The 13,871-nt window shown below is 40.4% G+C and overlaps 1 protein-coding gene across 1 annotated transcript; it reads right to left on the bottom strand.

Moving 5' to 3' along the window:
• Positions 1 to 2,235: 2,235 nt before the first annotated feature.
• Positions 2,236 to 3,451, bottom strand: LOC115077294 (olfactory receptor 1-like). The gene is made up of 2 exons (XM_029579584.1): positions 3,437 to 3,451; positions 2,236 to 3,213 (listed from the first exon to the last, which is right to left on the bottom strand). The coding sequence occupies exons 1-2, from the start codon at positions 3,449 to 3,451 to the stop codon at positions 2,236 to 2,238; spliced, it is 993 nt and encodes a 330-aa protein (XP_029435444.1).
• Between the last annotated feature and the right edge of the window lie 10,420 nt (positions 3,452 to 13,871).

The raw sequence follows: 13,871 nt of genomic DNA, 5'->3' as shown, positions 1-13,871 counted from the left end.
TGCTACCAAATTTATTTTATGACTAGCTGTACCCGGCCACGCGTTGCCATGGCTCAATCTGGTTTAATTTCACAATGTGTATTAGCTCTGCTCCGGCCGTCTCCAACTCCCTCCCATCCTTCCCCGGTGGTGGACGGACTGGCTCGGCGACTCTCTTACCCTTTCCTCCTCCTGTGTGTAACTGTCCGGCAGTCCCTACTCCCTCCTCCCTTCCCCAGCGGTGGAGGAACGGGCTGAGCCGTTACTCAGAGCGCGTTGCCGTCGCTCAGACTGGTTTAATTTCACAATGCGCATTAGCTCTGCTCCGGCCGTCCCAACTCCCTCCCCCCCTTCCCCGGTGGTGGACGGACTGGCTTGGCGACTCTTCTACTGTTTCCTTTTCCTGTGTGTAACTGTCCTGCAGTCCCAACTCCCCCCCCCCCCCCCCTTTCCCCAGTAGCTGTACCTGGCCACGCGTTGCTGTGGCTCAGTCTGGTTAAATGGAAAAGAAAGAAAAGTGAAAGCACACGTTTCTGCATTTGCTCTGCTCCGGCCGTCACAACTCCCTTCCCCCCTTCCCCGGTGGTTGACGGACTGGCTCGGCGACTCTTCTACCCTTTCCTCCTCTTGTGTGTAACTGTCCGGCAGTCCCTACTCCCTCCCCCCTTCCCCAGCGGTGGAGGAACGGGCTGAGCCATTTCTTGGAGCGGCAACTCATCTGCCCTTTCCTCCTCCTCTCTGAGACACCCAGCACGTAGCACAGAGCTCTATGGTCCGCACATGCGAGGTAGAGCAGCTCTCTACTGCACATTTGCGGTCCGTCGGTCAGAGCCCATTTATAATGTATATAGCGTGTGTTGCTTTTACATCCAACAGATGGCACTGGTTTTGCAAAAAATCATGTTTTTACCTGTCACAGGTGTGACATTTCTATAATATAGGTATATAAAAACACGCGCATATTAGAATGCAATGTTGTGTCAAAATTTCAAAGCAATCGGTGAAGAACTTTTGGAGATTTAAGATTTTGAACAAACAACATTTACATTTTTATTTAAATAGATTTAATATTACAATAAAAAGGCCATACTTTGAACTCTTAGTGGACATTCTACAGTTCATTACAAATAACAAGACTTATATATTGCTTCTATATACAAAGTCAGCAAGATTCAACTAAATATGTCTTGTCCTATTTCAGCTTGACCAATCACAGTCTTATTTCTGCATACTGGGCCGGATTTTAAAAGGGTTACGTGCATAAGTTATGCGCGTAACCCTCTTAAAAGGCCCCTGCGCGCGCCGAGCCTATTTTTCATAGGCTCGGTGGCACGCGAAAGCCCCGGGACGCGCATAAGTCCCGGGGCTTTGCAAAGGGGGCATGTTGGGGCGTGTTGGGTGGGCGGTGCAAATTTCGGGGCAGGGAGGGAGGCGTGTCGGGGGCATGATGCTGGCCCGGGGGCTTGGTCGAGGCCTCCGGACCAGCCCCAGGGTCGGGTTATGGCGCGCGCAGATTTACGCCTGCCTCTGTCAGGCGTAAATCTGCCAACAAAGGTAGGGGGGTTTAGATAGGGCCAAGTGGATGGGTTAGGTAGGGGAAAGGAGGGGAAGGTGAGGGGAGGCGGAAGGAAAGTTCCCCTTTGCACGCGCCGACCCCGGATTTTATAAGATACGTGCGTAGCCGCGCATATCTTATAAAATCCAGCGTACTTTTGTTCGCTCGTAGTGCGCGAACAAAAGTATGCACGCGCGCTGTGTTTTAAAATGTACCCCTTTATTTCAGCAACAAATGTCTTAGATCACAATTAATCAACAGGTCAGCATAACCTAATTATAATTATCCACAACCACAGCATATTTTGTTACTGATAAGAAAGGATCTTATGTTTTTATTTAATTAGGAAACCTTGAATTTTGTTCCTGCTAACCTTTCTTCTTTCAAACATATCAAAAACTAGTTTTATGAGTATTACTTCAAAGAACATTGATATAATAGCATTAGCTAAATTGGACAGAGAGGTACAATAAATATTTTAATTTCTTCACCATCTCTGCATTTCATACAATTTTCTTCATCCACAGAGCTTTAAACATTAAAAGTGGAAATCACTCAATCATGTTTTTAGTTTCTTCTGGAACTGGATTTATTTAAAAGTTTAATTTACACAATTGAGTAAAACATTTTGAAATCATCCTTCAGAAGATGGTTAACTGTCCTTTTCTGGTATCAAATATCTTTACTTATTAGTTGTAAGGTTATATAAAATAAATTCTTGTACTTTTATTTGAAAACAAGTGATTTTTTATCATGGCCTTTCTCAGGGCATCTTTCACATCTTTGTTCCTCAGGCTGTAGATAAAGGGATTTAACAAAGGGGTTAGCACAGAATAGAACACGGAAACAACTTTGTTATCATCCAATGAATAACTTTCTGCAGGCTTCATATATATAAAAATACCGGTGCCAAAGAATATGGTGACCACAGTCAGATGGGAGCCACAGGTGGAGAAGGCCTTCCATCTATTTGTACTCATGGGAATCCTTAGGATGGAGGAGATGATGCAGATGTAAGATGCCAATGTCAAAAGGAGAGAGATGGCCACAACAGTCGAAGCTGCAGCAAAAATAATTATTTCAACTGTTCTGGTGTCAGTGCAGGACAATTTCATCAGTGGAGTGATATCACAGAAATAATGGTTGATGACATTGGAACTGCAAAAGCTTAAGCGAGACACCAAGATCGTAGGTGCTAAGGCTGAGATAAAACCACCAGTCCAGCAGAGAATGGAGAGCTGTACACAGAATGGATTGTTCATAATAAGTGGGTACCTCAAGGGACTACATATGGCTACATAGCGGTCATAGGCCATAGCAGCTAGGAAGTAATTCTCAGCACATCCTAACATTAGAAAAAAGAATAATTGGGTTATACAACCAGAGAAGGAAATAGCTTTGCTGTCCACCATGAAGTCTGCCAGCATTTTGGGAACAGTGACAGAGGTGAAGCAGATTTCCAAGAAAGAAAAGTTGCTGAGGAAAAAGTACATGGGGGTGTGCAGATGATGGTCCTTGCAAATTATGATGATCATAACACTGTTCCCTGCAATTATTGAAGCATATACCAGCAAGAACAAGAGAAACAGGAAACTCTGAAACTTCTTTGATGCTGAGAAGCCAACAATGATGAATTGTTTCACAATGGTTGCATTCTCTCTGTCTTCTTCCACATTCAGCTGGAGATCAGAGGTGGAGAGAATCCAACAGAAATTAATGCCATGAAATTCTTACATTATTACATTTTCTGCTCATTTATTGAATTCCTTCAGCAAGACATTATGCACAATGTAAATTTGATATAGACAAGGTCACATGAAGACGGGTATCAGAAAGAAAGAAAGAACGAACAAGCAAATCTAATATAAATCTGAATCAATGAGAAAGGAGCATTTAACTCACATAAGTTGTAGTCATGCTTAAAAAGAAAACAAAAACAATGCAGATAGTTTCTTTATAAAAATTGGCTAAAAGATCCCTGGGTAAAAAACACCTGGAGATTTATCAGTAAACTTAGCTTCAGGAGAAAAAAAAGCTACATACAACATCATGAATATTTGAAAATCAAATCTCCAGATGCTGTTTCCCTGCCCTGCCCCAGGAATGCCTCCTCTTATGCCAGCCAAATGTGCACCTGCTGTGGAGGCCCACGTATACCTTTAGCAGGCCTGAGGAGAACACCTTTCAGATAGACCATTTTACCTGTGTAAATCGTGATTCATCTTGGTAAATGGATTTGACAATTAACTGCAAAGGGTGAATAAAATAATCTGAGCCAGAGATGCAAGGAACATATAACGAAAAAGAGAAAAGAGACAAAGCAAGACATTTAGAGGGGATGAATGGTAAAGGAGAATGAGGCAAATATTAGGGATGTACAGAAGGGACGGATTCATCTGATTCGGTATTCGTATTCATCGGCACCCAAATACGTTGCATTCGTTTTCATAGGGGGAAACCCGTTTCGTCCATTAGTTGCATTCGGTATTCGTTTTCCATTAAAGTTGGAAAAACAAAAAAAAGCCCCCAACCCTTTAAATTTAATTAACTACAACCCCTCACCCTTCTGACCCCCCCAAGACTTGCCAAAAGTCCCTGGTCATCCAGTGGGGGTCCTGGAGTGATAAGAACATAAGAACATAAGAAAATGCCATACTGGGTCAGACCAAGGGTCCATCAAGCCCAGCATCCTGTTTCCAACAGTGGCCAATCCAGGCCACAAGAACCTGGCAAGTACCCAAAAACTAAGTCTATTCCATGTAACCATTGCTAATGGCAGTGGCTATTCTCTAAGTGAACTTAATAGCAGGTAATGGACTTCTCCTCCAAAAACTTATCCAATCCTTTTTTAAACACAGCTATACTACCTGCACGAACCACATTCTCTGGCAACAAATTCCAGAGTTTAATTGTGCGTTGAGTAAAAAAGAACTTTCTCCGATTAGTTTTAAATGTGCCCCATGCTAACTTCATGGAGTGTCCCCTAGTCCTTCTACTATCCGAAAGAGTAAATAACCGATTCACATCTACCCGTTCTAGACCTCTCATGATTTTAAACACCTCTATCATATCCCCCCTCAGTCGTCTCTTCTCCAAGCTGAAAAGTCCTAATCTCTTTAGTCTTTCCTCATAGGGGAGTTGTTCCATTCCCCTTATCATTCTGGTAGCCCTTCTCTGTACCTTCTCCATCGCAATTATATCTTTTTTGAGATGCGGCGACCAGAATTGTACACAGTATTCAAGGTGCGGTCTCACCATGGAGCGATACAGAGGCATTATGACATTTTCCGTTTTATTCATCATTCCTTTTCTAATAATTCCCAACATTCTGTTTGCTTTTTTGACTGCCGCAGCACACTGAACCGACGATTTCAATGTGTTATCCACTATGACACCTAGATCTCTTTCTTGGGTTGTAGCACCTAATATGGAACCCAACATCGTGTAATTATAGCATGGGTTATTTTTCCCTATATGCATCACCTTGCACTTATCCACATTAAATTTCATCTGCCATTTGGATGCCCAATTTTCCAGTCTCACAAGGTCTTCCTGCAATTTATCATAATCTGCTTGTGATTTAACTACTCTGCACAATTTTGTGTCATCTGCAAATTTGATTATCTCACTCGTCGTATTTCTTTCCAGATCATTTATAAATATATTGAACAGTAAGGGTCCCAATACAGATCCCTGAGGCACTCCACTGTCCACTCCCTTCCACTGAGAAAATTGCCCATTTAATCCTACTCTCTGTTTCCTGTCTTTTAGCCAGTTTGCAATCCACGAAAGGACATCGCCACCTATCCCATGACTTTTTACTTTTCCTAGAAGCCTCTCATGAGGAACTTTGTCAAACGCCTTCTGAAAATCCAAGTATACTATATCTACCGGTTCACCTTTATCCACATGTTTATTAACTCCTTCAAAAAAGTGAAGCAGATTTGTGAGGCAAGACTTGCCCTGGGTAAAGCCATGCTGACTTTGTTCCATTAAACCATGTCTTTCTATATGTTCTGTGATTTTGATGTTTAGAACACTTTCCACTATTTTCCTGGCACTGAAGTCAGGCTAACCGGTCTGTAGTTTCCCGGATCGCCCCTGGAGCCCTTTTTAAATATTGGGGTTACATTTGCTATCCTCTAGTCTTCAGGTACACTGGATGATTTTAATGATAAGTTACAAATTTTTACTAATAGGTCTGAAATTTCATTTTTTAGTTCCTTCAGAACTCTGGGGTGTATACCATCCGGTCCAGGTGATTTACTACTCTTCAGTTTGTCAATCTCTGGGGTGTATACCATCCGGTCCAGGTGATTTACTACTCTTCAGTTTGTCAATCAGGCCTACCACATCTTCTAGGTTCACCGTGATTTGATTCAGTCCATCTGAATCATTACCCATGAAAACCTTCTCCATTACGGGTACCTCCCCAACATCCTCTTCAGTAAACACCGAAGCAAAGAAATCATTTAATCTTTCCGCGATGGCCTTATCTTCTCTAAGTGCCCCTTTAACCCCTCGATCATCTAACGGTCCAACTGACTCCCTCACAGGCTTTCTGCTTCGGATATATTTAAAAAAGTTTTTACTGTGAGTTTTTGCCTCTACAGCCAACTTCTTTTCAAATTCTCTCTTAGCCTGTCTTATCAATGTCTTACATTTAACTTGCCAATGTCTTGATCTGCTGTACTCGGGCCATTGGCTGCCAGTATTCAAAATGGTGCCGATAGCCTTTGACCTTACTATGTCACAGGGGCTATCAGTGCCATTGGTCGGCCTCTGTCACATGGTAGGGACACAACATGGCGCCAGCCGTCCATTGCTCCTACCATGTGATAGGGGCCAGCCAATGGCACCAATAGCCTCTGTCACATGGTAAGGGCAAAGGGCCATCGGCACCATTTTGTTTACTGTCAGCCGATGGCCCAAGAGCGGGAGATCACTCCCAGGACCACCACTGGACCACCAGGTACTTTAGGAAAGTTTTTTGGGGGGTCAAGAGGTTGGGGGATTCTAAATAATTAGATTTAAAGGGTAGGGGTGGGTTTGGGGTTTTTTTTCCTGTGTACTCTTTCTTCCCCCCCCCCCCCCAAAAAAAATGATAAGAAAACCACACAAAAATTTTGTGGGGTTTTCCTATCACTTTCGGGGACCCCTCCGATACTTGACGGATTAGAAAATATCGTATAATATTTTCATCCGTCAGAAAAATGATTCACATCCCTAGTAGAAATTGTGTTTGAAAGTGAGGATGGATGCCTACTTTTCTAAGTGCTCACACTGAAGACAACTCTCCTGATGCTGTAACAGTGAAACACGACTAGTGTTAGTGCTTTTCAGAGATAGTGGATGCCCTACAAGGGGCTCTGCTCAAACAAATGGTAATGGAACCAACAAGGGAGGATGTGCGACTAATCTAGTGCTCAAAAATGGGGATAATGTCTCTAAAATATGTGTAGGTACCCACCTAAGCACTAGTGATCAACAGACAGTTTGGTTTCATATTGCAGATAAGATGCAGAGAAGTCACATGAAGATGCAAGTTTTGAATTTCAAAATTATGGACTCTGTCAAAATGGGGATGTTCCTGGAGGAAGAACTAGAAGACTTGAAAAATAGGTGAGGTGGATGAACATTGGGCCAAATTAAAATACGATATTACAAAGGTCACACATCTATATGTTAGAAAAATAAACAAAAATAAGAAGAAAATGAAACTGATCTGGTTCTCAAAGCAGATAGATGAAAAAATAAAGGCAAAAAGAATAGAGTTCAAAAATTATAAAAAAAGAGGAACACGGGGAAGAATACCTGATGAAACTGAGGGAGACAAAGAAATCAGAAGGTCAGATGGAAGGAAGAATGATCAAGAGGTAAAGCGAGGTGAGAAAACATTTTTCAGATATATCAGGGAAAGAAGGCAGGACCAAAGTGGTATAGTGAAATTGAAAGGTGACAAGAAGCAATGTGTAGAGAGAGTAAAAGAAATGGAAAAAATATTAAACAAATACTTCAGTTTGGTATTCACAAAAGACGATCCTGAAGAAGGACCGTTGCTAGTTGACAAGACCATAGATGGGAGTAGGGTAGGCAAAAAACATGTATGGAAAGAGCTAGGAAAACAGAGTGGCCAAGACCATGGTGATGAATGAGGTACATCCCAGGATACTAAGTGGAGCTCAGAGATGTGCTGGTGGGGCCACTGAAAGCCCTGTTTAATAGATATCTGGAAACAGGAATGGTGCTGCGTGATTGGAAAAGAGTGGTGGTTGTCATACTTCTCAAGTGATAGCAAAGGGGAGGCTGGAAACAACAGGATGGTTAACCTCAACTCTGTGGTGGAAAAATTAATGGAGAATCTGCTGAGGGAAAGGACAGAGAACTATTTGCAAAGTGATGTGTTGCTGGACCCAATGCAGCATGGATTCACCAGGGGAAGGTCCTGTCAGACAAATCTGATTGATTTTTTTTCATTGGGTGACTGTAGAATTTGATCAAGGAAGAGCACTCAAAGTGATTTATATGGATTTCAGCAAAGCTTTTGATATAGTCCTGCATAGGAGGCTTGTGAATAAAATGAGAAGCTTGAGAGTTGGTGCTAAAGTAATGGAGTAGATTACAAGCTGATTGACTGACAGGAGACAGCATGTAATGGTAAATAGAATCTACTTTGAAGAGAGAATGATGTTAAGCGGAGTGCCACAAGGATCAGTCTTAGGACAGATTCTGTTCAATATTTTTGTGAGCAATATTGCAGAAGGGATAGAAGGTAAAGTTTGTCTATTTGCAGATACTAAGAGCTGCAACAGAGTTGACTCACTTGAAGGAGTAGAAAGAATGAAAATGATTTAAGAAAGCTCAAAGAGTGGTCAAAGATTTGGCAGTTGGAATTCAGTACCAAGTAATACAGAGTTATGCATCTGGTGTGCAGTAATTCAAAAAAGATTTATGTGATGGGAGGTGAAAGACTAATGTTCATGGATGGGAGAGAATCCTTGGGAGTAATAGTAGTGACCTGAAGGCAGTGAAGCAAAGTGACAAGGTGAAAACTAAAGCCAGAAGAATGCTGAGCTGCATGGAGGGAGGAATAATTGTAAGAAAATGGCCTTCTACAGGTTCTTGGTAAGGTCTCACCTGGTCTCTATGTTCAGTTCTGGAGACTATCTCAAAAAGGATAGACAGGACAGAAGCAGTCCAGAAAAGATTGAATAAAATGGTGTGCGGTCTGTATTGGAAAATTTATGAGGAGAGGCTGAAGGATCTAAATATGTATACACTGTAAGAGAGGAGGTGCAGGTGAGACATGGTACAAACCTTCAGATACCTGAAAGGTTTTAATGATGCATGATCCCCAAACTTTTTCCATTGGAAAGCATTAAGCAAATAGTAGAACTTGGGGTCACAAAATGAAACTCCAGGGAGGATGACTCAGAACCAACATCAGGAAATATTTCTTCACAGAGAAGGTGGTGGATGCCTGAAATAGCCCTTCCGGAGGAGGAGGTGAAGATGAAAACAGTAAACACATTTTAAAATACATGAGAGAAACACTGTGGATCACTAAAGGCTAAAGGTGGAAATGAAAACAAAAAGTAGGAATGGGGGTAACCATGCATGGAGAATCAGCTTCAACCCTAATAGAAGGCTTGGGGGTTACACCCTTAACCAATTAGCATTCATGATTTTGGTGCATCTGCGAAATCAGTCTCTGCTCCAATGGTGGGGAGGGGGGGGGGGGGGGGGGGGAGGGAGGAAGGGGAATTGGATTTAAACAGCAGCCAACTCTGGGCCCTGACTTTTACGCTCTGGGGTACTGAAATGCAGACATTCGGGAAAACGTGCAGGTCTGCTTCAACAGCCAAGTCCAATAGGAAAGCACGTTCAAGCAGCATTGTTGAATCATCCAGAAGGCTGCTCACCCTGTAAAATTGTTGCTAGCAGTAATTTTGTTATCTTTTTGACAGTTGCTTGGTAAAATTTTGATAATATTACTACCTTTAACATAAGGCATGGGGGTAACCTGCAAGGAGCGGCAGTTACTACCATAAAAAACTTGCTTGACATGCTGGATGGACCATAGGTATATCTGCCTTCATTACTATTTACTATGTGGCATAAATATTTTTTTTATGCAACATAATTTTTTTAACTGTTTTGTTAAACAAGTTACATTGATTTATTCATCAAGTAGACTGAATTTTCTTGGGCTCATAAGTGAAATACAACAGCCCTTATACTGGTAAGGCTTTGTGGGCTAGTTTCTTATTGTCCTTTAAATTTGCAGCTTTTGTATTAGATTTAGCAGTGTTCTTTATTGGTTGTTTTCTGTCACATTAGCGCAGGAAAAAAAATACCTTGAAGGTTAAGACAACTATTCTTGAACTGAGCACTGCTTCCTACCTTACCCACCCTCCTGATACTCTTGGAGATTTGAACCTCCCAGGAGAATAAACCCATTTTACACGGTGTGATTTAGACCAGTAATTTGTGAAATCTATTTTAATCTGCAGAAAAGGAAAGAACATAGAAACCATAGCATGCCAGATGACATAATGTAAAACAAAAACATAGGAACAAATGTGTAAAAGATTTGCCCTTTTTACTATGTATGTTCTGAGTTCTATGTATCGCCGTTCAGGCAATTTTCTGTTCCTTGTAAACCGGTTTGATTTGTATTTAATGCAGGAAGATCGGTATATAAAAACCAAAAATAAATAAATAAATAAAAGATGCCAAACGGAGCCATTTTCAGTTCATTCTCAATAGAACAAACCGAATGGCAAGTGACTCTGAATAGAATGAAAATTACAATTATGTTTGCAAGCTACTGAGTGTATTCACAAATTGGCAAAAACAAAAGAAACTCACAAAACGAAAAAGAAACAAAACCGAAATGAAAATCCCAATTGAAACAAAACCATAAAGGAAATTTTGGGCATGCACATCCCTAACCATAAACTAATTACCACCAAGGAAAGTGAAGGGCAAACTGAGATATTTATTAGTCCATAGTGCACTGTGAATGCTTTTCAGTCTAAACAGAAGTTAAAAAAAAGAAAATGGAAAGAAAAGTTGAAATAAGGGAATAAGGGGAATGGAACAGCTCCCCTATGAGGAAAGACTAAAGAGGTTAGGACTTTTCAGCTTGGAGAAAAGACGGCTGAGGGGGGATATGATAGAGGTGTTTAAAATCATGAGAGGTCTAGAATGGGTAGATGTGAATCGGTTATTTAGTCTTTCGGATAATATAAAGACTAGGGGGCACTCCATGAAGTTAGCATGTGGCACATTTAAAACTAATCGGAGAAAGTTGTTTTTCACTCAACGCACAATTAAACTCTGGAATTTGTTGCCAGAGGATGTGGTTAGTGCAGTTAGTGTAACTGTGTTTAAAAAAGGATTGTATACGTTCTTGGAGGAGAAGTCCATTACCTGCTATTAATTAAGTTGACTTAGAAAATAGCCACTGCAATTATTATCAACAGTAAAATGAAATAGACTTAGTTTTTGGGTACCTGCCAGGTTCTTATGGCCTGGATTGGCCACTGTTGGAAACAGGATGCTGGGCTTGATGGACGCTTGGTCTGACCCAGTATGGCACGTTCTTATGTTTTTATATAAGGCAAACACTGGAATTTTTATCATGATGTACTTATTTTGTACTTCCAAAGTAATTAGATGCCATACCAGGTAGATATTCACAGCAACTTACAACAGAGCAAATGCAAAATCAATTATAGAAAATACAAGCAGTAATATAAGATCACCACAAAAATCAATAGAACAAGTATCAAACCATGACCAAATTATTTTTTCCATATAAACTCAGAATGAGAGCAAAACCTTAGTAAACAAGCCCTAAAATTGGAGGTTCATCACATTTGCTAACATGCATACCAGAAAAATGCATCTCTACCAAAGTAGGGAACATATTTACCAGTAGGATGGACCTCACATTGCTCATTCAGCAGAAATATATTTTCATAAGATACTTTTCTCTTCCATATTTTGCTATCCAGGCTGTAGAAATGAAAAGGACATATTTCTTCATGGAAAAAGGTGGTGGACACATGGAAATGTCTCCCAATGGAGTGGGTAGTGATTGAAAAGAAAAAATATAATTCAACCAAGCTTAGGACAAACACAGAAGAGCTTTGATTGCCAAGATGCGAAAGCAAATCCAGAGATTGCAGTTGATGGTACTTCATCATGAGGAAATACATTGGGAAGACTGGCTGGGCCTTAGGTTCTTACCTACCACCATAGTCTATGTTGCTATATTTCCATGACAACAGAGGTCCAAGCCAGCTGGTATAGTCAGAAAGAAAAAAAAAATAGAAATGTTCATTACTATGTAAGAAATCCTTACCATTGGAGCCAACATTTCAAAATGATTGTTGGGGTTGCTATACTCAACACAAATTACTCCTTCCTAATCACAGTAAAGGAGTTTGCTCAATACTGGGGCTGCTCAAGCACCCACAGATCTGTACTTCTTGTATAACTGCAGTCAGCAAATGCATATTTATAGTGCTCATGAAGGTCTTTCACTTAATGCTTATTTACTACCTTATTAAACAGCTGTTCCATGATTAGACACTAAGGACCTCTAGGATCTGTGAGATATAATCCCCAGGGTTGTCTTCTTGCACCAAAAATGAAAACAGATCATAAGTATGTGTTGATGTTGAACTTTCTTGCATAGAAAACTGGAGTTTCAACTGCAAAAAAAACATTTTTGAGTTTTGCAAACTACTTCTGAACTTTGAAAGCTTTTGTGAAGAAATCAGGATTTGTTTTAAGGGATATTACGCACAAAGAAGCATTGGGAAGCTCATATTATGCATTGCCTATTACCATAAAACACGCCGTTTTTTCTATCGCATGAAATATTTAGTGCATTTTGATAAATCCAGGCCTTAGATTGTAAGCCCTCTGGGGATAGGGAAATACCTACAGTACCTGAATGTAATCCACTTTTAAGCGCCGTGAAAAGTGGAACATAAATCTAAATAAAATAAATAAATAAATAAAATAAATTTGTCTCTGCTTTAGTGGCAGAGGAAAAGGGGAGTTGGATTTAGACAGCAGCCATCGAGGACCCTGACTTTTATGGTCTGAGGAACTAATCAGCATGGGGGTACCCAGCACACTGCAGTGGTTACTAGGCTTAATAGAAGGCATGGGATTAATACCCTTAACCAATAAGCCTTGATACTTTTCATTCAACTGCAACATTACTCTCTGCGTCACAGGAGACGGGTGAAGGCTGAAAGTAAAGAGAAATCTGGATTCAGGGTCAGCCAACACCACTCATGACTTTTTCACAGACAAAAAGCTGGACCAACCATTTTTACTTAAATGTTGAAAAAGGTGTTTCAACCCTAATCTTAAACCCTTCTTCTAGGAGCCAGACTTCAAATGCCTCCCTAGACATAAGGGTAGTTTTAAGCTTGACTAAAATCTGCACTCTAACAGGTTAATAAACTTTAACCAGTATATCAGTAGGATAAATAATAAATTGTTATGCACCTCCTCAAGATCAAGATCATTTAATGCCTGTGGGTCTTAAATGCTTGGTAGACGAATCAAGGCAATTTATGAGCTCAAATCAAGTAACAAGATAATAACCACTGTGAAGGAACGGCTGATCTATAGCTGATCCCCTTTGTGTGGAATCCAAGAAAAAAGATAAAATAAAATCAAAACCCCATAAAACTCACAACCTTATATATCCTCCTTGTTGAATGGTGGACACCAAAAAAGGAACAGCCAAACACATCAAAGAGTGCAAGAAGGGAGTTGAGAGGAGAGAGAGAATTAAATCACATTGGTCACACTGCTTAAAATAAGTGGGAAAAAAACAAGGAAAAGGAGGTACTTATTCAAATGTTACCAAAGAAATGACTCCACCCTAAGAAATGTAAAAGACATACAATATCAAGACAATAACAAGACACACAATAAATACATAAAAATGAACAACAGAAACTACTCACTACCTATACATCCAACTTTTTCTCACCAAGGCTACTTACCAGTTAAAAATGAGCACAGAAAGGTGGTGACAAAAAAAAAAAAAAATTAGAACAGATTGACCTTAAGTGTGTCATTGCTCTGGGGTTTCTGACACCAAAATGGTGGAGATTTTTTTTATCTTTTCCCTCTTTAATCGTTCCTCAGAAATAAATGAGGATGAATCTGTTTCAGTACAATGCTACCAAATTTATTTTGTGATTTAATATTACAATAAAAAGGCCATACTTTGAACTCTTAGTGGCCATTCTAAAGTTCATTATAAATAACAAGACTTATATATTGCTTCTATATACAT

The sequence above is a fragment of the Rhinatrema bivittatum genome, chromosome 16 (genome assembly GCF_901001135.1).
Source record: "Rhinatrema bivittatum chromosome 16, aRhiBiv1.1, whole genome shotgun sequence".
Lineage (NCBI taxonomy): Eukaryota > Metazoa > Chordata > Amphibia > Gymnophiona > Rhinatrematidae > Rhinatrema > Rhinatrema bivittatum.
The sequence above is the reverse complement of the archived record's forward strand: the minus strand, read 5'-3'. Positions and strand labels throughout refer to the sequence as shown.